Source organism: Loxodonta africana, chromosome 2 (genome assembly GCF_030014295.1).
Source record: "Loxodonta africana isolate mLoxAfr1 chromosome 2, mLoxAfr1.hap2, whole genome shotgun sequence".
Taxonomy (NCBI): domain Eukaryota; kingdom Metazoa; phylum Chordata; class Mammalia; order Proboscidea; family Elephantidae; genus Loxodonta; species Loxodonta africana.
Window position 1 is genome coordinate 170,353,436 of NC_087343.1, and position 27,175 is coordinate 170,380,610.

Genomic DNA, 27,175 nt, shown 5'->3' on the forward strand with positions numbered 1-27,175 from the left:
AGTACTATATACCATTTGAGGAAATCTCATTCCTCAAAAATATAATCATGTCTCCTCTTGTTTTAAAAAGAGAAAGTAGATAAATTGAGGTGTAATAATAGAATGGCTATGGCAGTTAAAATGCATCAACTTGACTTCTTTGTATCAACAGGATAGATCTGACAAACAATGGTCAGTGAATTAAGCAAATCACAAAATACTACAGCTGATCCGATACAGGGACTGCCTTTGACTGGGACTGAGTGGGGAACAAGAAGGACTTCTACTTTATCTGTCAAGTTGTATTTCTTTCATAACAAATAAGTAAACAATCAATCAACTAACCAACCAATCAAGAAATCCTGTGAAGCAAAAATGTGAACATTTAACTCTGGGTGACGGGTACTTGCTATGTCATTCTCTGTGGTTTTCCGTATCTTTAAACTTTTTTTTTTTTTTAAGTGAATCTAAGACTAATCTCAAAGCTAACGGGCTTTAATTCACCTGAAGGGATTTCCCAGGTTGCCTGGACCTGCCTTAGTCTCTTCTGAAGTCCTAACTGGCATTCTGCTTGTTTCCCTATAATATTAGACACAATTAAGGAAGTCTTCCTACTGCGTGACCAATATCCCATGCTGGCGCAGATGCGGTACCTGTCTGGAGGGAGTGTTATTTGTAGCAGATGGGTACTTGATGGTCTGGAGCTTCTGAAATGCTGCCTGATACTGCCCTGGTGCATCAAGGCCAAAGGTGCTCTTCCACACTGCAATCACCCTCTCCTCCAAGGGCCCTTCGGTGGCTGCGCTCCAAGCATGATAAGAGGAGGAGCTTCTGCACTCTGAAAGCTGCCTGTCCTCCAGATGTTTGGACAGTAGCTCGAGAAGGCAAAACACTAGTCTCTGACCCTGGAACCCGACAACAAAGGAGAGGAATTGTTACACAAGAGAAAGGACATCAATCCACGACAACTTAAGCTCCATACAGGCCAGCCACCTAAGATCTGCAGACCAGTGTGGGAAAAGACGAGCTGGATTCGTCAGATTGTTTCTGTACAAGCTTCAGGCTAGGAAATAAAGAGGTAAAGTATACTGGACAGAAGGAGCTGGAGCAGACAAGCTGAGGAACTCTGAGGGCTGGGGCGCACCTTATGAGTCAAGTCCACGTAGATTTCACAAACAGAGTCAGCTGGAAGAGAACAGAAGCACTGAGAAAAGGCCTGGAAAATCTTTATTTTCGCTGGATTTTTCAGTTGGCATGAGATTCCTTATATACTCCAGAATAATAACAATCTTTTCTCAGGTAAGACTTCCTTGTTCCATACAGCTGACACAGCCCTTTTCAGTACAATATTTAGTATAAGGCTATAGCTTTTCTTGCTTTATTACGGATGTGGTTTAAGAGAAAGAATGAAATGCCAATAACCATTCTGAAAATGTTTTTTGGTTGTGGATAAAATAAAATCCCTCCTAGATCTGGTCATTTAATATATAATATACCAAGTGACACTATCTTTGACAGTTCTTCTGTTTTTGCCTCACTTTTATTTGTAGTTCCCAGAAGGCTGCCTCATCACCTAGCATCTTCCTTGGGCTTTGAAAGCTCAGCTAGGAACTGACTTTCGGCCCATTTACTCTACTAGAGACGGAGGAACTTCAGAAAGTTCAGGTTAGAATCCAACAGGTAAAGTCATCTAAAATGGACCAAATGTTTACATGCTCTGGAAACTAAACGAGAGTGCTAATACTTTAAAAACAATCCCAGTTCTGATGTACGAGAAAAGGCAGTGGTAGATTACTCCTTTTTAACTAGGTGGGAATAAAGCACCATTTTGAGTTCCCCACACTTCTTTACGGCTTCCAGCTGAAGAAGGGGTGCTAGCAGCAGAGCACCATGATTTCTATTAAAGACCAGCTTTTCTTCCTCTTCAAAGAAAATTGTGCCGACGACATCAATGAAGAAATACTAAACTGCCAACCCAGGGTCTGGGCTGACCGAAGCCCATTCACAGATGTTATGCACGAACTGATAAGTGATGGGAAATACCACGAACAAGCACATCACCTTATTCTGAATATGGCAACTGATAAGCCACTGTACTTCCATGGAAGAGTATGGCAGGGCTTGTCGGATACTTATAAGGATATCTGCCAAATTGGCACAGCTTATCCACTTGGAATTCGACTATAGGATTCAAGGCCTTTCCCTCTCAAATACCAGGAGATGAAACAATAGACTGACCTTTAGACTTTCATGCAGTTGCAGGGCTTCCTGGGCTCCCACCCAGTTCCTGGCCAGCAGCAGCTCCTGGGCACATCTGAGAGCCAGCGAAGCAGACAACTCCTCCTCTCCTACAATTGCGGCCAGCTCTGCAGCTGTTCTAAGTGATGCTGCATCCCCCTTTTTGGCCAAAACTTTGGCTGCATCATAGGTGGAAGTGGCCCCTAAGTAGCTATAATACAAAAGAAAACCCCAACAAAGTGTCATAAACCACGTCTTATTCTCTCTCCTCAGAGGGTTGAATCACACTTTTCTGTCTGCTTTGCCTTGTGGGCCTTCCTATGGTCCCGGGTGTGTCACTGGCTCTGCTCCTGTCAAGGCTGTGGCCAGCACAGCTCACCAGAGAGACAACATCATATGAGCTGAAGACGTAATGAACTTCAACATTTGCTGAATCGAACCCAAGCAGACAGCAGTCTCTACCTGTCTTCTTTACCTGGTAAAACATCTTAGTCTGCTACTCAACTTTCCTGAATTATGATGATGATCTATATAAATACCAGTGAGGTAGAGCCTAAGAGTCTAAAGACAGACTTCATCATTTTCTAGCCACTTTATCTCCACCTCTAAGCTTATTACTTTTTTTCTTGCTCTGCTCTTCTTGATAGAAGCTCTTCAATGTTGGGTGCAGCCCTATTTCCCTCTGGCTTACCATTTGGCTGCCATGGCATAATGGCCATCTTTTTCTAGGATGGCTCCCCAGCTGAGGTACAGGTCCTTCAGGACTGGGTCCTCTGGGCGCAGCCGGGCCTTGGCAATGGCAATAGCTTCCCTAGAGGCAAGAACAGAGAATTAACCAAAATGAAAAAGCTCTCTGTGAGGCCTTAGGAGGGGCTATAACATATGACAAATGGTGCTATTTATGTTGTCGTATGTTCTAATTTCCTATAAAAGACCATATTCTTTAACTACATGGACAATTTAAAAATGCTACGCTCAATTCTTCACCAGGGTCATCAGTTCTTAAAGTATGGTCCATGCACCTCTTGGGTCCCAAGACCCTTTCAGGGGGTTTGTGAGGTCAAAACTATTTTCATAATAATGCTAAGAGGTTATTTGCCTTTTTCACTGTGCAAAAGCAATGGTGGGTAAAACTGGGATCCTACTGGAGGAAAAAAAAAAAAAAAAGCTAATGTCCTTGAAGAAGCAGTAAAACTTATTAATTTTATTAAATCCCTCAAGCACACATCTTTTTACTCTCCTGTGCGACCGAATGGGAAGAAGGCACAAAATGCTCCTGCTACATTACGAAGCACGATGGTTGTTTCTAGGAAAAATATGCATGATGGAATTGTGAGCTGAACTAGCTGCTTTTCTCATGGAATCTTGTTTTTGCTTGAAAGAATGACTAACGAGCAAAAATTCTTATTCAGAGTCGGATACTTCGCATTTTCTAAACAATGAACAAACTAAGCCTATCACTTTATGGAAAACCACCATTGGTTTTGTTGCCAACAGTAAAATTTGAGCACTCAAATGAAAACGAGAATTTTGTAAAACTTGCAGCTGCTGCTGTGCGCTGACAGCTTCCCAAGTTATTTACAATTCTGAGCTCTACACACAGACCTGTAGAAATGGTTTGACTTGAGCAGCTCCACAGCTTCATACACTTTATGGATAGAAAGCAGGTGAGAGGCGGCCTTGACATACTGATCCTGGAAACACAGCTGTTTGGCGAAAGCTTCCACGGCCCACAGCCACACATGGTAGCCAGCTAAAAAAAATGACAGATGGTGGTTTAAGAAAAAAAATAAAAGCAGACTTAAAAAAAAAAAAGAGGACAGGAACACTTGAATGAGAAAATGCCTTGCTTTCATAGCCACTGCATTAAGGACATTTAGATAATAATTTAATAGCCATTGAGCTCTGCCTCCTCCCATCCCTACATTTTGAAACAAACTGTTTGATTATGCAATACATACGGAGTGGCACAAAATTCAAAAGGTACAAAAGGGGGCATGAAGTCGGGATAGTGGTTACCCTTATCCTGATTTGGGGTGAGGGGAGATGGAGGGAGCGTGAGGGGAGCTCTGGGGTGCTGGTTATACGGCTGTAACCGATTTGTAAAATTCACTGTATACTTGTGATCTGTGCGTTTTCCCTTCTTTCTCTTTCTATAGTATATCTGAATAAAAAGCTAAAAGAACAAAACAAAACAGCAACCAAAAAACACTGAGCACAGCATAAAAAAAGGTTTCCTTGTTATTCTGGTAAGCCCTCCCCTGGATCCTGAGCCCAAACTCTTTACATGGAGGCAACCGTTACTACTAATTTCTTCTGAAGTCTTTGCAGATAGTCTACAACCACCCGTATGTCCACACTAATGATGGAGTGTTATATGTTCTGTTCTGCGTCTACATCTTGATTCTTTTCCCTTGCTGTAATTTGGTGCACCATTCCACAGAAGGATACACAGAGCTGCCACATCCTTTTGGCATCTGCAGGGGTTTCCACTGCATGGATGTACATGATCTAACCAGTCCCTTGTTGAGGGATTGGTTCTTATAATCTTTTGCTATTACAAATACTGCTGCAATGACAGTCCACGTTTGTCATTCTGCATGTGTGCATATGGATAAATTCCTATAATTAGAATTGCCAAGTCAAAGGGAACATGTATTTTAAACTTTATTAGAAATGACCAAACTGTCCTACAAGGAGTTTTCACCAATCTTGCCATCCATGTGTGTCAGTGAGCTGTCTTTTTTAGAGAACTGGGGGATGGGGTTCATTGATTTGTTAGCCTACTGCTGCAGAACAGAATTAAGTTTGTATCATAATTGTATTTGTAAGCGATTTTGAGCTCAAGACTAATACTGCTAAGAACCATCTTTAGTTGATGTATCCTAGAGATGACGGTGCTTTTGTTGAAAAGAACATACCCACTGGTGCCATAGCCACAAGATTGTCCGTCAGTTCCCCTCTTTCTGCTGCGGTCTGGAGAGTACCTTTCAGATCTCCTTTCCAAAGCATGAGCTGGTGAAATAACTCAGGGTGGCCATTTTCCAAGTGACCTTTTCCTTTTTGGAAGAGAAACAATATTTAGAAGATACTTCAGAAACATCTTCCAAATGAATGAGAGGAAGGCACTCCTAGTATATGCAGCTACTCACTGATGGGTAAGCCACTGACCAGAGTGACTATGATGGGGCCTGAAGCCCACTCAGTCACCCACCCACTTTCACTTCCACTCAGTTACTCACTCTGAATGAGTATGTATGTATGCTTAGGGCCCTCAACCAGAGGCAAGGGGTGTATGTGAATAAGCAGATCAGGAACTCAAAACCTAGTCAGATGACAAGTAAAACTAGCCATTACAACACCATGGGATGGCAGCCATAAGAGAGGCATACAGAGTACTGCTGTTGTTGGTAGAAGCCATTGAGTCAATTTCAACTCATGGTAACCCCACGTGTTAAAGTATAACTGTGCTCCATAGGGTTTTCTTGACTGTAATCTTAGCGGAAGCTTATCACTACAGCCCTTTTCTTCTACGGTACCACTGGGTGGGTTTGAAATGCCAACCTTTAGGTTAGCAGTTGAGTACAAACTGTTTGCACCACCCGGGGTCCCGTACAAAGTGTTGTTGCTGTTCTCAGGTGCTGCTGAGTCAGTTCCGACTCGTAGCGACCCTACAGAACAGAGTAGAGCTGCCCCATAGGGTTTCCAAGGAGCAGCTGGTGGATTCAAACTGCTCATCTTTTGGTTAGCAGCTTAACTCTTAACCACTGCTGTACCATGAGGGCTCCACATACAATGTGTTAGGGGAGCATAAAGATGCAGGGGGTTAGTTGACTGGATTTGCCTCACCTTCAACCTCAATCATTTTGTACAGGGTAGACCTGTCTGTGAAAAGCCCCAGGTGAAATCTGTCCTCAAGATCAGTAATCACGTCCTCATTTCGCTCTGTTCATTAAGAAACACAAAAAGTAGATGAAGTGATTACACAGGTTACAGTTTTCTGTCCATTTACTTCTGAATAAATGTCCGGAACACCCATTCCGGATACTGAGAAAGAGCCTTTTTTACCCTAACAGAGACCCCTGCTGGTTACAAAGGTAGCAAGCTATGAAAACAGTTAAGCTGCAAAATCCAATCTGACAATACAGTTTGTAGTTTGCTCCAAGAAAAGATACAGGGAAAAAGGTAGAATTTTAAAAGCAAACCCAAAATTCAACATGTATTTAAATGTGGTTATAAAAACCAGATAAAACAAAAAAACCTACTAAGAAACATCCTTAACATTCACTGGGACCTACCAGGAAGGGATTCAATATCCATTCTGTTTTTTAAAAAGCTAACTAATTTTCCAATAAGGGAAATAACATAAAAGTATATGACTAATTGGACAGACTATGGAAAATTATCACAAAGTTCCAAAAACAGGATTGTATATATTCATAAAAGCATAAACCATCTCTGCAGAGAGATAAGAAACTGGTAACACTGTGGCCTCTGGGGAGAAGTAGAGGACTGGGTGTCAGAGTGGGAGAGCACTGTACTCTCTTTGATCTTTTTACACTGTTTAAATTTCATTTTATTATGTGAACCCCTTTTTCAACACATACAATTAAAAAAGTCATATTTGCTCAAATATCGAAAAAATGGACGCTAAATGAGGGCTTTGAAAAACACAAACTACAAAACTCTCAGTAAACAAAAATTTGTTTCTGAAGTACTTTTTAAAGGAACTATCATATTATGGGTGTATTTCCAAAAAGCAAATGATTTTTTTCTACATAAAGACACTGTTCAATGGAGAAAAACATTGAAAGTGCCAGTTTATGCTGACAGATTTAAGCCAACGTTCCAATCCTGGCACACAGATGGCTGGAGACAACTAGATTGCTAACAGTAAAAGCAGGGCTCTACATCGCAAAAACACTGAGCAGTGTTGCAGTGGGTCAGAATGGGGAGCGTGGCAGCAGGGTCAGGGTGGGAGGGACATGGCTAGAAAAGAATGAAGAAATACAGACAACAATCTTGGACATATTTCCCCCATTCATTTGACAAATAAGCAGCTGGAGCTCTTATGTACCAGTCCCCAGAAGACTAAAAATGGGTCAGTAAGTGTATTTTTGTACCTTTGGAATGTTTTGCAGTTGCTAGTATCAAACAGTCCTGATGAAGCTCCTCTTTGGACCTGTGGTCCAGGCTTGTACTCAGTGGAAGCATGGAACGAGCTTTTCTCTTCTTGATTAAGGCTTCTGATAGGGAATAGAAGTACAGGCAGTGCGACTGAACTGAATGTCCAGTATATGAATGTAACTACTAGGTGGTATTACTGGGTATAGAAAGTTCCTACTCCAATGAAGCAGCTTTCATATTAAATTAGCTGAGGCAACGTTCACAACATATACAGAAATGCCCTTGCAAACATTCACAAAGCAATACCAAGCAATGCAAGGCTACACTTCAAGTGCTAAATAAAAATTTAAAAGCATGATCTCAAATTGCAACATTATCAACCCCAAAACCCCAGTGCCGTTGAGTTGATTCCAACTCACAGCAACCCTACAGGACAGAGTAGAACTGCCCCATAGAGTTTCCAAGGAGCGCCTGGCAGATTCGAACTGCTGACCCTCTGGTTAGCAGCCGTAGCACTTAACCACTATGCCACCAGGAACATAATCAAAGTACCTTACAAATATTTAAAAACTTAAAAAACAAAAACCAAAAACCACCAAAAAAACTCAGCTTTGAGTTTTCGGTTGCATGTAATAGGATACTTTAAAAAAATATTTTAATAATTAGACACCAACCTGGTTTCTCTTTAGCTGCCTCCTTTTTTGGTAAAGTGACTTTGTTATTAATGATGACTTTGGACTTTTCAAAGCCCAAGCCAACTGGAGAATAGATAATTGGTTCTCTAGAAACTGTCACAGGGGAAAAAGAATAAAAAATGTTTGCGATAAGAACAACGCAGAATCCAGTTCTTTTTCAAAATAAAAGCTACACCAGTCTCAGTGATGTGATTTTGTCTATCACCAAAACAGATGAGATAAAATACCTTGGAAAGGAAGCATGGATGGTCTCCCCTTTCCCACCTCACAAACTGATTGAGTTCCAGGAATCTACAAGTTTAATATTTGCAACTCTGACAAGCTGACCTAAGGAAAAGTTATAACACTTTCTAGTCACCACAGCTTTATACCATAGATAGGCCTGGGAGTACTCAAACTCCACTCAGATTACAAGGCACTTTCTATATATTTAGGTGACAAAGCACTAGTTACACATTTATGCAAATAAGGAAAAACTTTACTAGTATAAAATATTATGTGTATTTGATCTGGAGTCACAATCTTGAGCGCACACAACCATAAACTTAAAAAAAAAAAAAAAAAAAAAAGCCGCTGATCTATAGGGGTAAAAAACAGTTTGTGTAATCATTTTGTAATAAAAACGTACTTTGATAAATCTGAAAAACATCCATTAAACTTTTAACTCTTTTTATTTACCCAGACTATGGGTTCAACAGACATCCTTTGGGCTAAAGGAGGTCATGGATACTTCTGTACCAGATATTTTGGCCATTTTAATTATGTTATATCAAAATATTGCTTTAAAAATTAAGCATGAGTTACTGCTTCTACTTCTATTGCCTGGTATTTAACTATCCATTTTAATAGATAACAGGCACCAGAACTTTAAGTATATAAAATAATAACAAAAGTGCTAAAATCTTAGCCAGTAACAGTTTTTTCTCTTCAAACTAGAAACAGGCGGCATTACTGAAATTACCGCTGAAATCCTGAAATCTGTTTTGCGAGCAATCTGAGAACTGCCACTATAGCTTAACAACAGGAAGGACCTAATTGCCATTCATAATTTTTTTGGTGAGAAGACAGCAAGACAGGTACAAGCTACAGGTAGGAGGAATAAGAACTTGCAAGTTCCCGAAGTGATGGCAGCTCCTAGGTCAGACATTCATAAGTCGAATGACAGGGACAAACTTTCACAGAAAACACAGTTTAAAAAAAAAAAGTTAGGGACAGTAGTTTTCTTTCAATAAAAAAGACTACACGGTTGATGATGTCATATTGTTAAAACTTTTTCCATTTAAGTTTCTGTAGTATACTATCCTAGCTTCACTCTGTCCCACAGTCTTACCCTGTCAAGTAGAGAATAAGTTTTCTCTGCAGAACTTCACTATTGCCATTCCAGTCACCCAGTAGATCCAATAAAAACCCAAACCAGGCCTGCTGCCATCAAGTAGATTATGACTTACAGCGACCCTATAGGACAGAGGAGAACTGTCCCACAGGGTTTCCAAGGAGCGGCTGGTGGATCTGAACTGCTGTCCTTTTTTTGGTTAGCAGCCACAATAGCTCTTAACCATTGTGCCATCAGGGCCCCTAGAAAGTATTGATTTTAGAGGCTCAGAGTTTGTTGTCAGGAGGGATCAGTCCCTGGAGGACACTGTGCTTGGCAAAGTACAGGGTCAGCAGAAAAGAGGAAGACCCTCAAAAAGGTGGACTGACACAGCGGCTGCAACAATGAGCTCAAGCAGAACAACGACTGTAAGGATGGCGCAGGACTGGGCAGTGGTTCCTTCTGTTGTACATAGGGTCGGTTGCTATGAGTTGGAACCAGCTCAACAGCACCTAACAACAACAAATAAAGTTTAAAAACAAAAAACAAAAAAACAGTGCAGCGTCCAAGGGCACCAAAGATACTGTGTTAAGGAGTTAGAAAAATGGTCAGTCAGGGGCACAGAAGTTTCAAATTGGACAAGAGCCTAACTTAGTTTCCTCGACATGACGAAGGAAGCTTAGAGTTAGTAAACACAGGGTTCCACCACACACCCGCTGAAGTGAGGCCGCAGGGCACCTCAGGCTCCTGTGCTTCCTCCTCCCCCTCCTGGTCTGACACTCCATTCTCAACAGGCCCGGAGCTCTCCTTTAGGCTCTCTTCTTCATTCCCGTCAAATGACTCCTGCTTTGTGGGCACTCTCAAGGTGGGCTTTTTCTTCTTTTTGGGTTTTGACTTAGGTTGAGAGAGCCTTTTTTTCTCTAATTCAATACTTTTTTTGCCTATAAGAATCACAATTAAAAAAAAAAAAAAGAAAAAAAGGATAGACTAAAATTTACATTCTTAGTTTAAAAGCACTTTAGAACATTATCTCTAATATTGCAGTACTTTTTGACAGCATTCTAACCCTTTCGCTTCCTTCCCGATGAATTCCAGAGTTCTAGTATTAAAAGGTTAACATGCCCAACATGACCTTTTTGGGATTTCACTAAATCATAAACACGCTGTTGTAGGCTCGAGGCTGCTGTGTGTGGTCTTGGGCAAACTCGGCAGTTTGGAAGACTATGCCCTTTTGCGAGAGCTGACCTAGTTCTGGTGGTTAGAGTCAGAGGAAAAAGTACTGATTTACTCAACTGGTGTCAAAACTGAGTGGAATAGACTGTACTGATCTCTCTTATAGCACTCTACTGTAATGAAGAGATTTTGCTTTTTCCCATTTATTTATGTCCATATGGACTCTTGGATTCCTATTTAAGGTCATGATCCATTATTGTTATTTATTTATTAAAAAAATTTTTGTCCTTTGCTTATTTCTAAATCAACTTTATTGAGATATAACTTAATATAATAAAATACACCCATATCTTAACACTCTGATGCATGTGACAAACGTACAGTTTTGTGACCACCACCACCACAAACAAGATATAGAGTTATTTCCATCACCTCCAAAGCTCCCTCCCTCATGCCTCTTTGTAGAAAGATGCTGCACGCCCCACTCATGCCCCACCAAGTCCTAGGCAATCACTCATCTGCTGTCGCTACAGCTTAGTTTTCTGTTCTAGAACTTTATATAAATGGAACGACAAGGATACAGTCTTTTGTATTGGCTTCTTTTGCTCAGCATGTTTTCTCTGAGATTCATTGATGTTGCGGTGTTCATCTGTAATTACTTTCTCTTTATTGCTGAGTAGAATTCCACTGCTGGCATCACCACGATTTACTGACTGACCTGAGACGGACATCTGGATTGTTTCCAGTTTTTGGCAATTACAGATAAAGCTGCTGTGAACATCCTGAACAAGTCTTTATGTAGACATATCATTTATTTGGGCAAATTCCTAGTTGTTTAATATGTTGCCTAGTTTTCTAGTTGTTTATAGTGAGTAGGCAAGTTTAATCTCTCATAGTCAAAAATGGAATTGTTTCAAATCCAAATTGTACAGATTTGGTAAGTGTGCAACTCTGTAAGTTGGCTTCTTTGTCCTTTTGATATCTGGGTGTTGTTGCTCTCTCTGGCCCCTCCTAGCTACCTTCCTTGCTTAACCTTCAAACCCCTGCCAGACCACAGCTGCTGTCCTGAACAAATGGCTACTTTGGTTGACTCTGACCAACTCAGTTATTAAGGAAGGAGAAAGGGAGCTGGAAGAGCATTTTACAGGTTCCAGGTTCTGACTGACCTTGAGGAGGCCGGGAATGATTCTGCATGGAAGTGAGCCATTTGTATACACAGAAGTCATCTGCCCCGGAGTAGATGCAGTCTGGATCCAACGGGGACCACTCCACACAAAGCAGTCGTCCTCGGTGTCCTCGGAAATTGCACAGAGGCTCTTCTCGCAGAGTATCCCACACCTAAAACCAAAGGTCACATGGTAGAACAGAAAAGTTTCTGTTACTCTATTGTTTAGGGGTACAAGTTTTTCAATACTTTTACCTTTTGACTCTTATTTCCTCATGTAATTTATAAGTCTCACATAAAAAACAGCAAGTGCTGTTTTTTATGTGAGACTTACATGCTCTGGGATGTACAGACATTCCTATGGGGATGATTTCATGTGAGCTTCTACTGGTGCCCCATGGATTTCAGTGTTCCAAACCAGTGCTGTATGTTAGTTTTTGGACTGGGAGTTCTGGTATTATGAAGAGAATGCTAACTCAGAGCCTACATGTGTACGCTTACAGTTCTATTTTCTCACAGATGATTCTTATGTCCCCAAGTTCCTGGACGAATGATCAATTTTCTTGCTATTTCTTATATTAGTCTACTCTGTTTTACAGAAGCAGCCTTTCATGGCTCCCAGCTTTTGCAGACACCTCAACTACAAGTCAACACTGAGACAGACATTCATCCCGATGTCAGAGCCCCAGTTCCTAAGGTTTTTGTTTCTGATATCCTAAACTCCCACCTCACAGTTCTGGCTTGGCACTTCATCTTTATTTTTTAGAACTCAGAGATTTCTAACTTACCAGTTTATTACTAAAGGTTATTTTTGTTATTTATTAGCCAACACTTCTGTATTTGAATGAAAGAGTACTTCCCACATCAGTGTAGTCCACATAATGATAGTAAGAATGAAATCTTTCTTTTAAAAATGTTAGAATTTAGCTAGTTCCTATCAATCATTTTCCGTTTCATCTAAAGTAAAACCCAATCTTAGCCTGCAAAGGCCCAAACATGTGAAATAGAACAAAAATGTCTTCTATCAATCATTTTCCGTTTCATCTGAAGTAAAACCCAATCTTAGCCTGCAAAGGCCCAAACATGTGAAATAGAACAAAAATGTCTTCTAGAGCCCAAAAAATCCCTTCTGGTAGAAGATACTGGGTAGGGGTAGAGAGGAGGGAAATATGTATATCATTTGGGGAAAACAGTACATGGAGAAGAACCCAAAGGGTCGAACACAATAGTACCTGTGCCGTTCCATCGTAGGAAGCAGATACCAGTCTCCCGTCATGATGTGGGCTCCAAGCCAGGCTGGTAATCTTGGCTGTGTGCCCTGAGAGGGTCCGGTAAGGCTCTGTAATGGTTACTGGAGATTCAGGATTGCTCTCTAAAAGGAAAGGGGAAGATGTCATTGCTATCAGTACCTAAAAAGACGTAGAGGTTCATACAGGATGGTGTTAACATGGCCAAAGATTCTGCTATATGCTTCCTAGGGGACTTTTAACAGGCAATTTTGTCTAGTGGTTAAGAGCATTGGCATTGCTACAGGCACAAGGTAGGCCATAAAAGCCATCAAATGCCACCGAAATGCAAATAATGCCGCTGGATGGCATACCAAGAAGGACATATCATCACTTATATGAGACCACTTTCTCAAACAACTACACAGAAATGCAAACCTACATACTAACATATACATATATGTAGGTTAAAATCTGGAGAAAACATGCAGCAAACTAGTAACACTGGTTATTATCAGGAAGTGGGCTTATGGGGAAGCTTCATTTTCTAAGTTAACATTTTTATCATATTTGAAAGACTTTTAAAAGTAAGATGAATGTATTACTTTTGACAGCAGAAAAACACATCTATTTTAATGCCAAGAATAAAGTAAAAAAGTATAAAGATTGGAATGGAAAGTAGCTAAATATCCTCCCTGGTATGGAAGTTACCTATGACAGTCCTCAGGTTGTGCACATAAATGACTGCGTTGTTGGACCCAGAGGCCATCAGATAGCTCAACTCTGGCTGGCTGCCGTGCTCATGATGCCAGCTAATGGCATTCACAAGCTTGTGATGCTGCTGGATGGTGCAGATGAGTTTCAAGTTGGGGACCTGAAATATTTCTATTGATCTAGAGTAAAAAACACAAGACAAGACAGATGGATGATGAAATTATAGGCCAATGCAAACAGATACGCCCCTCACTCCGTCAGGCAGGGACGAGTGAAATGCAATCGGAAAGATAACCCCATCTGTCATGGCAAAGGCCATTCTCCCGTGAAGACCCAGGTCCAAAAGCCTGTTCTCTCAATTATATTCGGCCTTTAAAAATTCTAACAATCTTTGGAAAATGACGTTCATTAGAGACTTGTAATAGAAAGTGCTAAGGAGAAGTTGAAAGTTAAAAGAGAGGAGTTAACGAGTGAATGGCTGGATTAGGACTATGTTTCTATGGTCAACACTGGACACGTTATAGCGAGGCCTAAAAAGCACCTCTGCCTGCTGTTGTTCGCTGCCGTTGAGCCTGCCCCCGACTCACGGTGACCCGACGTGTTACAGAGTAGAACTGCTCCACAGGGCTTTCTTAGCCATCGTCTTTACAGAAGCAGCTCACCAGGCCTTTCTTCTGTGGAGCCACTGGGTGAGTCTGAACCACCAACCTTTAGGTTAACAGCCAATCGCAAGCCACTTGTGCCACCCAGGCTCCTTAAGCTTACTTTAAAAAAATGGAAAAAGATTTAGGTAGGTCAATGCAGGTGATGAGCATTCTATCAGGCATAGGACAACCATGGAAAAAACACTGTAGCCAAAATACTCTCCATCATTCTGCAGTTCTCAAAGATGCAGAACACTCCTAGATCATCGAGGAGAGCGAGGATAAATCAGAAAACCAAATACAACAGGGCTTCCCCAACTAGCATTACAGATGGCATTAACCAGCTGGTAATCAACTGTACGTGCGATTACAAAGTTTCTTTTTTAAATAAACACATACCCATCTTCATTGCCAAGAGCCATGATTTTGCCATCTGCTTTCCAGCTGATCTCTGTGTGTACTGGCAATTTGTACTAGGAAGCAAAACAAAGCAATCTTGACTAAAAACATTGCTCTTCACTCCCTACATCTTACAAATCAGTGATGACAGTGCCGTGGGTTAAACTGTGTCTCCCCAAACTAGATGTCAGAATCCTAGCCCCTATATATGTGGAGGTGATCCCATCTGGTAATGGGGTTTTCTTTTTATGCTAACAAGGCCATATAAGTGTAGTGTGTGTCTTAAGCCAACCACTTTTGAGACATAAAAGGAAGAGATCAGCCACAGAAGCAAGCAAGTACAAATGGGGAATACAGATGCCACATGAAGATTGCCAAGGAAATGAGGAACAGAAGCCGAAAAGAGACAAGGGCCTTCCCCCAGAGCCCACAGAGAAAGAGCTTTTCCCTAGGGCTGGCACCCTCAACTTGGACCTTTAGCCTCCTAAATAAGAAAATAAATTTTTGTTTGTTAAAGCCACCCAACTGTGGGTATTTCTGTTATAGCAGCACTAGATAACTAAGAGAACATGAAGAAAAAAAATCCCTAGAGTTTAAAACGCTCTAATCATACAATAGCCATGCTTGTAAATAATCTATATAATTAGTCGAAGAACTATGGAACAAGTGTTCCAATTTCCTAATTGGGACAAAAAAAGAGAGGCCGGTCAGTATTAAATGTCTAACCTTGTGAAATGAACTGCATTAGAATGATTTTTATCCCATGATAAAGAGTGAAACATGTCGGTTGGCTTTGACAATACAAGTGTCTTGGTCTCAACAAGCTATACACACTCTCCTTGTTTTCTTCCTATCTTTTTTAAATTTCCTTTCCAGGAGCATTCTTCTCGACTTTTCTATGTTGGTGTTCCCCAAGACCGCCTGGCCCCTCTTCTCTTCTTACCTGTCTCTTTAGCCCACCTCATACTGCCCACAGCTTCTTCACCTACCATTTAAGTGCAAAGGGATTTCAAATTTCTATTTCCATTTTAGGCTCCTCCTCTGAACTTCTGGTTTATATATTCAACTAAAGCTCAAGAAAAACAGGAATTCTGTCTCTTTTATTAATTGCTGAATGTTAACATTCAGGTAACATTTAAGACAATGAAAGAGTATAATCAATACAATGTAATCCCATTTATGAATTAAGTGTCATTTTTGCACTAGCTATACAAAAAACGGAAACCCTGGTGGTGTACTGGTTAAGTGTTACGGCTCCTAACCAAAGGGTCAGCAGTTTGAATCTGCCAGGTGCTCCTTGGAAACCATATGGGGCAGTTCTACTCTGCCCTATAGGGTCGCTATGAGTCAGAATCGACTCGACGGCACTGGGTTTGGTTTTTTTATACCAAAAAACAGCGAGTTACACTATTATTTTGAAAGGTAAGGCTCAATATTTATGGTCTGACTTCAAAAGATATTTCTGACACACTGATATGTAGACAGAATGGCAAAGCAAATGTGATTAAATGTGAGAATCTAGATAAAGGAAAAAGAGAATTCTTTGTATTATTATTATTCTACCTCTTGTGTAAATCTGAAATTATTTCAAACTAAGAAAACAAACACAAAAACAAAATGACTGCTCTATTTTGAGCATAAAATACCTTGCAGCTGCATATGGACACCGGATTATAAAGTTACTTTTACCGAGGCGTCACTCTGGAGAAGCGGTTGGTCTGAAAAGGATGCTTAACACTCAAGATCGGAAAGTTTTAATCACCACTGCAACTGAGACAAAACTTTTTGTTGTTGTTCTTTGCTTTACTCAAGGGTAGACTCCTAAGATATGTGTAAGAACTCAGATTCACTCACGGAGCCTTTTAAGATCATCTAAGAAATCTGACTGATCATGATGGATACCTCCAATAATGGCATTTATTATGCAAGACGAGAAACCCATGATGTAGAGGTAAAAAGAAGACTTTAGATCACAAGAACTCACTTTGATTGAATTGGTATCCCTGATGAGTTTGTTGATGTCAAAGGCCTCTCCACTAAGCTTCCAGGGGTTATGCTGTAAGACAATCCCTTCCCCTCCACAGCTGTATAACGTGAGGGAAGGTCTGTCTCCTTCTCCTCCTGTGAGAAGCAAGCAAACGAAGTTTTCCAGTTTTGTACTTCAGCAAGCAGGTCAACTATTTGTTGCTATAGTATGGTCAAATTATACTATAAGTTGTTTAAGAGAACTGTATATTTGAAACATTTTAATAAAGCTCACTGTTCCTTGTATCTGAACATATTTGCTTTTAACATTCTTCTGGCATTCAAAATAGGAGAGGTGCCAAAGCTGGGAACAGAAAATACACATCTATGGTCTCAAATCAAAGCTTTTATCTTGAAAATTTACTTTTTCTTCCAGAAAGAAGTATTCTACTCTTTGGGCATATAAATACACGGAGCTGAAGAACTTACTATGACTAACTATAAGGAGGTGTCCTCAAAACAATGATATCCTGTATTACAACACCTTATTAATTTTAAAGAAGCAAACAGTGGTTCTGGTGGGTTTCTGTAAGCGCAAGTTTTATTTCCAACATTGTATCTCTAGTGCTAGGACCATGCCTGGCACAAGGAAGTAAAAGTAGTCAATAAACATTTGTTGAATGAACAAACTACACTTCCAAGGCTGCTTGAGTTCTGATAATTTACACTATCGGTAACCTCTCTGTAATGCGAATACTATGGAAATTTACAACGTTTCATCACAGATGGTTAAGAAAAGTTCGTCAGAGACTTTTGCGGAACACATTCATTTTAAAGGATATTATAAAAGACCCACCACTTTAGGGCTAAGGAAAAGAAAGAAAAGGTTGTGGGGCTAGAAGCAGGAAAGGGGCAGAATATACTGAAAGGCAAGAGGAGATCATTTGAGAAATTCTAGGTTTGCTTTACTGTGGGCGAAATGGATGATCATTACTCCATTAATACAATGAAATGACATTCTAAGTCTGATAAAATTAAGTGATAGTAAGTTATAATGAAGAACACTGGATGGGGTATTAGGACCCAGCATATGATAACTACGCCCACAATAAGAACATTCAGCTCTAAGAGAACCAATAATGTCTTAGTTAGCTTTGGAAGGCTTATGATGAATGGCTTCTCCCAGGAATTCCAACTTATCATCTGCCACTTCATGGATGCCTGCGGACACAGCAGCCTATAGAAGGAATCCCTGCACTAGAATACTTATATGAATCTGTCCAGTTTTAGTATTTTAGGATTAAACTGAAAGAAAGAGAATGCCTTCATATTTATCATAGAATGGCTTGGACACTTACCGAGTGACATAGGGGGCACTGGTGGGCCCCAGGCTAGAGTGTACACAGTCTTCTTATGATATGTGCTAGAAACCTGTGGCGGTCTGGAGGGGCAGGAAGGGAAGTAACACAAAGAGTTAAACAAAAAGGCATAGCGGAAAAAAGACCATCTTTTTCTAAAAGGTCGCTATTATGAACTTAGTTGTCGATACTAGAGAAAGATACTTTACCAGTACCCTTCTCCAAACAGTCAATTGTAAAGAAGCGAATACATAAAGAACATACCATGTACGGTATCTACTTCAAAATGAGTAAGTCCCCGATATACTTTACCCAGAAACAAATGTTACCCCTACCCATCTGGTCAGTTGAGATCATTTTCCCCATCTCTCCCTCTGAGTCACCCACTTCAATTAAATGTCAGATATTCTAATATTACTGGTTACACAGGAACATAAAGGCTTTCATGACTGAGAAACATAGGCTGTTTCTTCCATTTGTCTACACAGAAATAGCAAACTGTTCAGCCCAGAACTAAGCTTACTGCTAAGCATACATCATTACCATTCAGATACGCCTATCTCATACGCAAGTAAAAGACTAGAAATCATCTTAGGCTTACTCATGCCATTAACATTATGTTCTTGAACCAATTTCAGGTTTTAATGTTTTTTAAAGAAACTTTGATTGTAAGTATTTTCTAAGGTTGCTGCGGTGATAAATGATATGCGATGTATCAGTAAAAATGTTTAGCTTCTTGGAAAAAAAAGGGCAGCACTGTTACCTTTAATGTAAATTACATTCTTTGTAAGCTTTTAGAATTCTAGGATTCCAGAACCTATGACTGAACTAGCTGTTGACTGATTTACTTTCCATGTTAGCCAACAGAAGTATAGTTACCATTCTAGACAATGAACCAAAATTTCTTTGGCTAAAAGCAGCAGAATTAACAGTTCTGGCTGAATACCTAACAACATATTTATAGCAATATCCTTTTCCGTACACGCCTCTTCTAGCATTAGTTTGCATATTCAGGTCATAATAACAAGAAGATTGTTAATAAAATCAGTAATTTTGTAACTATACTTGTTGCCATCAAGTTGATTCTAACTCACAGCGACCCCACAGGACAGAGCTGAACTGCCTCATAGGGTTTCCAAGGAGCGGATGGTAGATTCTAGCTGCCGACCTTTTGGTTAGCAGCCAAGCTTGTAACCACTGTGCCACCAGGGTTATACCAAGCTGTTTAAAAACTGATACATAACTTTATTTTCTCTTTGAGATAGTGCAGTATTTTTTACTTTCAGAATTAAAAAAGGGAAAAAAGAGTTACTTACATGTAGGTTCTATATAAATACTTAATTACATATAAAGAAGATTAATTCTGCAGTATAATAAATTATTCCCACTTGGAAGTGAACGGTCCAGAGCAAGGGTAGGCAAACTTTTCTTGTAAAGGGCCAGGGAGTAAGTATTTCAGGTTTTCTGAGACGTAGTCTCTGTCACTACTGTGCAGCTCTGCGGAGTGTGAAAGCAGCCACAGACAAGACATAAACAAATGGTGTGGCTGTGATGGACGATAGTTCATCAAGCCTGGTATAGAACAATACTGCCCCCAAAAAACTTTCTACGATAATAAAAATATTCTACTAGTCACATATGGCTATTTTTCCTTTTTTTTTGTGCTTTAGGTGAAAGTTTACAGAACAAGTTAGTTTCCCATTCTATAGTTTGTACATAAAGTGCTCTATGACACTGGTTTCACTCCTCACATTCTAGCTTCCCTACTTTCTTTCATCCTGGTTTTCTACCCCTTCCTGCCTTCTCATCTTTACTTTTGGGCAAATGTTGCCCTTTTGATCTCACATAATTGATTGTTCTAAGGAGCATGCTCCTCTTGGGTGTTACTGTTTATTTTAGCGCCATAGTCTAAGGGGATCCTCCAGTCTGTTAAACCAGTAAATCTAGTCTTTTTCTTTTTTAAGAATTTCATTTTTTTCTTGCAATTTTTCTCCCACTCTATCTGGGATCCCAGTCAGAGGGGTCAGTAATGGTAATTGGGTACTATCTAGTTCTTCTGGTTTCAGAGGCATGTAGGCTGTGGTTCATGTGGTTATTTTTCACTTGAGAGGCAGCTACTGGCTACAAATTGAACTGTGCAGGTCTAGAATCTAATCGAACTCTAGAGTAGTTTTGTCTGATAGATGTGGACTGTGAACTACACATACACATATACAACTTAAAATTTTCTAATAGTCACATTAAAAAGTAAAATAAATTTTAGTTTTAATAATATATTTAACTTACTATATTAAAAAATTAAATTGTACTCAAAATAAAAAAACTGAGATTTTTTTTGTACTAAGTAATTCAAATTTGGTGTGTATTTTACACTCATAGCACATCTCAATTTGGACTTGCCACACTGCAAGTGTTCAATAGCCACAACAGCCACTGGTTAGTGACTACTATAAAGGACACAACAGCTTTAGACCGAACTTTCAGTTTACAGGAAACAGAGGGAATAGAGAAATGAGTTAGAAGTCACCACAAGGAAATACGCAGACAAGCCCAAAATATAGCATATCCTACAACAACTTATCCACAGTCTTCAAATTGAAAAGGTAATGTTATGCAAAGAAGTTAGGGCAGTACTCTAGATTAAAAGGCTAAAGATATGTAACAACAAACTGCAGTGTGTCAACCCTGATTGAATACTAATTTGGAAAAGAAAAAACAAACAAAAAAATAGCTAGAAAAAACATTTTTGGCCCAACTGAGAAAACTGAATATGGATCAGATGTCAGACCACATTAGGCAATTACTGTTAATTTTCTTAACGTGATTATAATATTGTGGTTTTATGCAAGAGAATGTCCTTATTTGCAAAACTGTAAGACAGAAGTGTCATATCTGCAACTTAGTTTCATGTATTTCAGGTAAAATATAAAAAGAGAGACATGTATATACACAAAGATAAAGCAAATATAGCAGAACTGTTGAATCCAGATGGAAGAAGGTACAAAGTCTTTCAACCTTTACGTATGTCTAAAATTTTTTGTGGGGGGAAAAAACACTTGAGGGAAACCAAAAGGAAGTTATTTATTTTGGTGGTTTTCAAAGGTCAGATGGGCTAAATTACTGTCACCCAAATAATTTTTTAAGAAGTCAGAGTTCCAGGCCCTAGCCTCAGAGCCAGAATCTTATCTTCCAAACGCTTCCCAGACAACTGTGATATATATCGAGGTTTGTGAACTCAAAATCAAATCCATCACTGACATTCTGATCAATGTGCTCAATTACTCTTTCTTACTTGTTGGAGTAGGTGTCATACAAGCCCACTTTTCCATCATCAGTTCCAAATGCTAAGCAACCTTCCTTGGTTGGGTGCCAGCACAGCTACAAAAAAAAAAAAAAGTTGCCAAGTAAGAATGTATGAGAGGACGGACACACAGGAAATTCCCATTATCTTTTACGGACTGAAATGAGAAACTTTCTTGTTCTTGGTTTCTTCTAATTTCAAAAGTAACAAATCTTCATTATTTAAAAAGACAGAAACAAAAACGCATTAAAAACAAAGTACAGTCACCTGTAATTTCACCCACCAAAAAAACTCATTACTAGTTTTGTATCTTTCCAGACATTTTGTTGTGAATAAACAGAGATATACACTATTCTTAAACATGAGTTCAAATATTTAAATGATGTCTATGATATAATACTGAGTGGGGAGAAAAGACTCCAAAACAATTTAAAAAGAATGGTTCTAATTATGATAAAGAAGATTTGGAAAGCTCTATTGCAAACTGTCAATAGTGGTTCTCTGGATTATGTAAGTGGAAGAATGGTGTGGAAGTTGGGGCAGGAAAATACTTTTGCTTTCTACACTGCTGTATTGTTTGGTTTTATTTTTAAACCACAAATGTTTACTGCTTCTACAGTAAATACCGTACCAACAACAGAAGTATCAATTAGGAGGAAAGGAAAAATCACACATACTACTTTGTAAACTGCATTCCCTGTTTTATAATTTGCATTTTTCATGAATCATTACCATCTTCCCACATCAAAAGAAATCTACATTATCATTTTTCATAATGTATTCCCATTCCAACATGAGTTTATTTCATAGTTTAATGTATCTTTTAAGAACACATATTCAGGTTATTCCTAATTTCTTACTATTAGAAAATACGGTAACTTGAACAAGGTCTTAACAATTTTAAACCCTGTATTTTGGGAAAATGGGTTATGTTACAAAACCCTGGCGGCATAGTGGTTAACTGCTATGGCTGCTAACCAAAAACGTTGGCAGTTCAAACCCACCAGGTGCTTCTTGGAAACTCTATGGGGCAGTTTTACTCTGACCTATAGGGTCGCTATGAGTTGGAATTGACTTGATGGCAATGGGTTTGGTTTTTTGATTTTAGGTTAGGTTAGAGAGTGTACTTTTATTTTTCTAGTTTTGAATTTCATTGAAAATGCCCTTTACCAAGTTTAGATTCCCAACAGAGTCCATTTAAGTAAGCAGATATTCTCTAAAAGAGACTTATTTGAAAAAAAGTTCAAAGCAAGCTCAAAGCATCCTTACCGCTGTAACCTTGGACTTGACACCCTGCCAAAAATTTTTCACATCATAGTTGTTTTTTAAGGACAGTGTATTCCATACACGGATCATGCCATCCCCAACGCCTATAGCCAAACAGCCAGTGTCCACAGGAGAGAAAGCAAGACTGTAGGCAAACCCACCAAGGGAAGGTAGGGTCCAGCAGCACTCCATGGTGGACATGTCCCAACATTTTATCTGAAAAAGATTAAGGGTAAGAGGCCTAAATATAAAAAAGAACAAAGAAATAGGAAAAAGAATCAACATTTCAAATGGGATGAGCTCACAGAGTGGTTAAGAATAATCTAACTCTTCCAGTAGGAACTGGAAAAAGTATACCTTAGGAAGAAGAAAAAAAAAATCTCAATAACGAACTGTAGAGCTCAAAGGGATTTTAGAATACCTTTATTCCCAGAGGGGTCAAGTGAATTCAGGGTCATACAATTAATATTAAAACCAGAACCTAGGCCTTCCATTTCCCATCCATTTCCCAGAGTTCCATGTCTTTTCCATTCTACTATATTGATAATTTCACTCTGCAGACTCGAAATAAGGATGAAAATAGCCTCAGAACAATGGAGAAATTTAATAGTTGCTAGCCTCAAAAAGCCTAATAACTGATCAGACCCAGGAGAGGAGGACTGATAAGTTTTTCATTTGTTAACTGTTTTACAGAGAAGAAAAAACAAAACCTATCAAACAAACCTAGCTTAAACGCAAAACAAAAAAGGGCAAAGACTCCAAATAAAGCCAGTTCTCTTTCAGACAGAGAGCAAGATGCAGATGTTTCTGCTACTTAAACTACAGAGCAACGTATCTTGAGGCAAAAGCACGAGGACCTCACACATTCTTCTCTGGTGTAGCTGTTCTTCTCTATGTCTGCGTTAGCTTCTGCTAAGCATCGTGGTAGTTCCTCGTATTTCTCCTACCTGTAATATTGTTGCTCTATTTAGTAACAATAACTCTGAAATTGGAATCCTGGATGGAGTGGGGTGGGATGTGAGAGTTGATGGGTTGTTTGAAAAAGCCCTCTGATATGATCCAAATTGTAAATCACTGCTCTACATTGAACCCAAATCAGTGGTTCTTACGTCTCTATCCATTGATGTGGAAAGCAGCAGTTTTTTGTTGTCTTCAGTTTGTAAAGGACATAAATTAAACACAATTCTTGAATGAGTTTGCCCTTCTGATGAAGCACTGAAGAGGGTATATTTCCGTCTCCAAGACTGGGTGAGATCCCATAGCAGCAGTTCGCCTCTGCAAAGGGAAAATAAAGTGTTAGTTCCCTTTCACAACCTGAAAACAAAAGGGTCTGTTGGGTCAGAGTCTAGGCTGCAAAATAATTTTTGTTAATTGTTCCTATAAGAGGAAAAAAAAAAAAACTCGAGATATGCATATCTCTGGAAGAATACACACAAAACAACACCAACAGTCATTGCCCATAAAGGAGGGCAACCAGGTTGTTAGTGAAGACAGACGTAGAAAGGAAGCTTTAAAAATAGATACATAGACAGGTTTCCCTATCACCTTTAATTATATAATGCCACCATAATTTGCACAGTCCTTTAGATAATATCTCTTTCTTGGGGCAGGGAGAGGGGTGGGCGTAGGGGCAAGGCTAACATTTTGGTGGAATTTCTACATGCTTTACCTGCACTGGAAACCCTGGTGGCGTAGTGGTTAAGCACTATGGCTGCTAACCAAAGGGTCGGCAGTTTGAATCCACCAGGTGCTCCTTGGAAACTCTATGGGGCAGTTCTACTCTGTCCTATAGGGTCACTATGAGTCAGAATCGACTTGACGGCACTAGGTTTGATTTTTGGTTTTTTTTACCTGCATTACATTATTTAAAAGTAGGGACGTTGTTTGTCAAATTCCCTCATTATCTCAAGCAAGTAGGAGCAGGCACTCAATAAATGCTTAACAAATGACTACAACTAGATAGGAAACATTATAACCATCCCCTTTTAAACACAATCACTGAAGCTCAGAAAAGCAAAGTGTTTTGCTCATGAACACACAGCAGGTAAGGAACAGAACTGATACTGGAATTCAATTCTGCCTGACTTCAGAGCCACACTTTAACCACCAGGCTATACTTATTTGATCATTTCACATCCCTGTTAGTAGGCAGCACCTTTATTAGACCCATGACTTTTCCATTACAAATGGTCTATCAGGATACAAGCCTTGGCCATTGCTTTCTCCATCTTCTATCTCTATAAAAAGAAGCCTAGGAATCATGAGGCTCAAAAGGAGAACAAAATATGTTAGAGAAAACATGGCCAAAAAAACACTTACCCCGAACAGCTGGATACCAGCTGTGTTGGCTGATCACTGGGCCAATGGAGTGTCAACCAAAGGCGTTCTTTAACAGTTGGGTCTATCCCCCCTCCTCTTCTCTTCAAAAAGGGCAATTTCAAAATCATTACCCCTGCAGATAAAAAGAAGGTTAATGGGCACTCCAGAGAGTGTAACTAAATGCATGAAATCACTAGCAGTTCATGATACACAAACAGTTTGTGGTTTAAAAGTTTATTTGCTAGTTTGGGTATTTAGAACTCAGAGACTTCATTCCCCCATAGAAACATCATTATAAATAGTGGTTAATATTAGTCTAGCTACATTTAGGTTAAGCGAGCTTTTACAGGCTGTCTTGGCAACCTAAACACATTAAGAATATTGTTTCTCCAGGAAAATGAGTTCCAACTGGAGTTGAGAACCCAGGTGGTAACACAACCTGAGATCCTCCAAAGCTGGAAAAACAAAGGATGGGATTCCTTCTTCCAGCAGACAAGAAATCCAACAAAGCGGGGAAATCTGGCAATCAACACTTTGTGACAAGGAAGCGCCTCCATCCCTGGCATGCTACTAATCAGTAGTTCTTAATTTCAATTCAACGTCAGAACCACAGGCAGAGCATTTAAAAATACACATGTACCATATCACAACCACTGCCATCGAGTCGATTCCGACTCATAGCAACCCTGTACACATACCAGGGCCCAATTCTTGGAGATTCTGCTTCAGCAGATCTGAGGTGGGGCTCGGGCACCTATACTCTTCAAAAAATTTCCGCCTGATTCTACAGCACAACCAAATTGAAGACCACTGCACTAAACATATATAAGTTTAGAGGTTACCCTACTGGAGGGATTCTTAACCTCATGTTGTTCCTACTTGGGATTTTAGCTCTAGTATGTCGAAAAGTAGGCCACAAACCTTAAAAAAAAAAATTGTTTTCCAAAGTCATACCACTAGTTACCATTAACTAATCCCTAACTACGTGCCAAGCCCTAACTGTGCTACTTGCTTTACACACGTTTATGCATTTGGGCAAAGATATATTAATTTTCATGGTTTAAAATAAAGTGGAGAAAGAAGAAAAGACCACCATAAAAAGAAAGACTAGATTTTTATTATAAAGGTAACATCTACTTGTCTTGGAGTTTCTCTCAATTTGGAAACTTATGGCACAAGTTCTATTAAAGAGAGAAGCATGGAAAGACTAAATGATTGACGGTCTCTGTAAATTGGATAAACTTTTAGATTTAAACGTACATGTCTATGGTGGGCATTATTTATTCTGCATTTGTTCATTAAAAGCACTTACTCTCAAGATCTTTTCTACTCCTCTGACCTAGGTCTTGCCAAGTTCCAATATTCCTGTTCTCATAATAAACATTCTGCCTCCATGCCAAACAGTTCTATGTAAGTCTTTACCTTCTCCTGGCATGCATCAGAAACTCTCATCTTCAACACCAAAGCCAGATGTTTAGAGCACAGAGAGTTCTAGCTCAGGCGCAACTGGAAAAGCAACTTTCGGGATAGAAGAGTAAAAAACTTTCTAATAAATGACACACTCTCAGAGGCCAGGACAAGACAGAATAAAACACTTCTAGTTCAACCAGGCCAATCTAGATTATTTCATGAAGGAAGTGGCAATCTTACCTCGGCCTCTGGAGCAGCTCCAGATTCGAATAGTCTGATCTTTGCTTCCAGTGGCTAAGTAGCAGCCTTTTGTTACTGGAGTTTGTGGTATAACTTTCCCATTGGGAATTTCAGGTTCTTCTAGAGAGAAATGGCAATTGTTTTTGATTTGCATTACATATGCATTTATCAAAGAAAAATTAGTTCACTGGGGTTCCCATAGCTATCTTCTTCATAGTTCTGATCTATAAAACCTTAAACTTGAAAAATTCCAATGATATAATTCTACCCAGTTTGTTCCCTAGGTCTACAGAGCACTGACGTTGTTGTAGCTGCCGCTGAGTCGGCCCTTGACTCATGGTGACCCCCATGCATGATGGAATGAAACACTGCCTGGTCCTGCACCATCCCCACGACTGGTTACAGATCAACCTGGGCTTGCGATCCACAGAGCTTTCATTGGCTGACTTTTAGAAGTAGATCACCAGGCCTTTCTTCCTAGTCTGTTTCAGTCTGGAAACTCCACTGAGGCCTATTCAGCACCACAGCAACATGCAAGTCTCCACTGACAGATGGGTGGCGGCTGCTCGTGAGGTGCACTGAGTGGGAATCGAACCCAGGTCTTCTGCACTAAAGGCAACAATTCTACCACCGAACTACTACTG

General features: G+C 39.7%; 1 protein-coding gene across 5 annotated transcripts in view; it reads right to left on the reverse strand.

The window, feature by feature from the left end:
* The window catches only part of GEMIN5 (gem nuclear organelle associated protein 5), a 38,558-nt gene that overhangs the window by 4,645 nt on the left and 6,738 nt on the right, over window positions 1-27,175 (reverse strand). For 2 of the 5 annotated variants that reach the window (XM_010592136.2, XM_023550946.2), the window contains exons 5-24: window positions 26,532-26,648; window positions 24,882-25,014; window positions 23,672-23,837; window positions 22,566-22,778; window positions 21,288-21,373; window positions 17,996-18,078; window positions 16,657-16,793; window positions 14,673-14,746; window positions 13,627-13,808; window positions 12,922-13,061; window positions 11,691-11,862; window positions 10,065-10,292; window positions 8,019-8,132; window positions 7,341-7,463; window positions 6,067-6,162; window positions 5,139-5,276; window positions 3,823-3,970; window positions 2,909-3,028; window positions 2,218-2,428; window positions 633-884 (exon numbers count right to left, since the gene is read on the reverse strand). In XM_010592136.2, the coding sequence (XP_010590438.1) occupies window positions 633-884; window positions 2,218-2,428; window positions 2,909-3,028; window positions 3,823-3,970; window positions 5,139-5,276; window positions 6,067-6,162; window positions 7,341-7,463; window positions 8,019-8,132; window positions 10,065-10,292; window positions 11,691-11,862; window positions 12,922-13,061; window positions 13,627-13,808; window positions 14,673-14,746; window positions 16,657-16,793; window positions 17,996-18,078; window positions 21,288-21,373; window positions 22,566-22,778; window positions 23,672-23,837; window positions 24,882-25,014; window positions 26,532-26,648 (2,933 nt within the window). Of the gene's footprint in view, window positions 1-632; window positions 885-2,217; window positions 2,429-2,908; window positions 3,029-3,822; window positions 3,971-5,138; window positions 5,277-6,066; window positions 6,163-7,340; window positions 7,464-8,018; window positions 8,133-10,064; window positions 10,293-11,690; window positions 11,863-12,921; window positions 13,062-13,626; window positions 13,809-14,672; window positions 14,747-16,656; window positions 16,794-17,995; window positions 18,079-21,287; window positions 21,374-22,565; window positions 22,779-23,671; window positions 23,838-24,881; window positions 25,015-26,531; window positions 26,652-27,175 lie in introns of all 5 variants that reach the window. The other 3 variants (XM_003404859.3, XM_010592125.3, XM_064278682.1) reach the window with 2 other exon arrangements.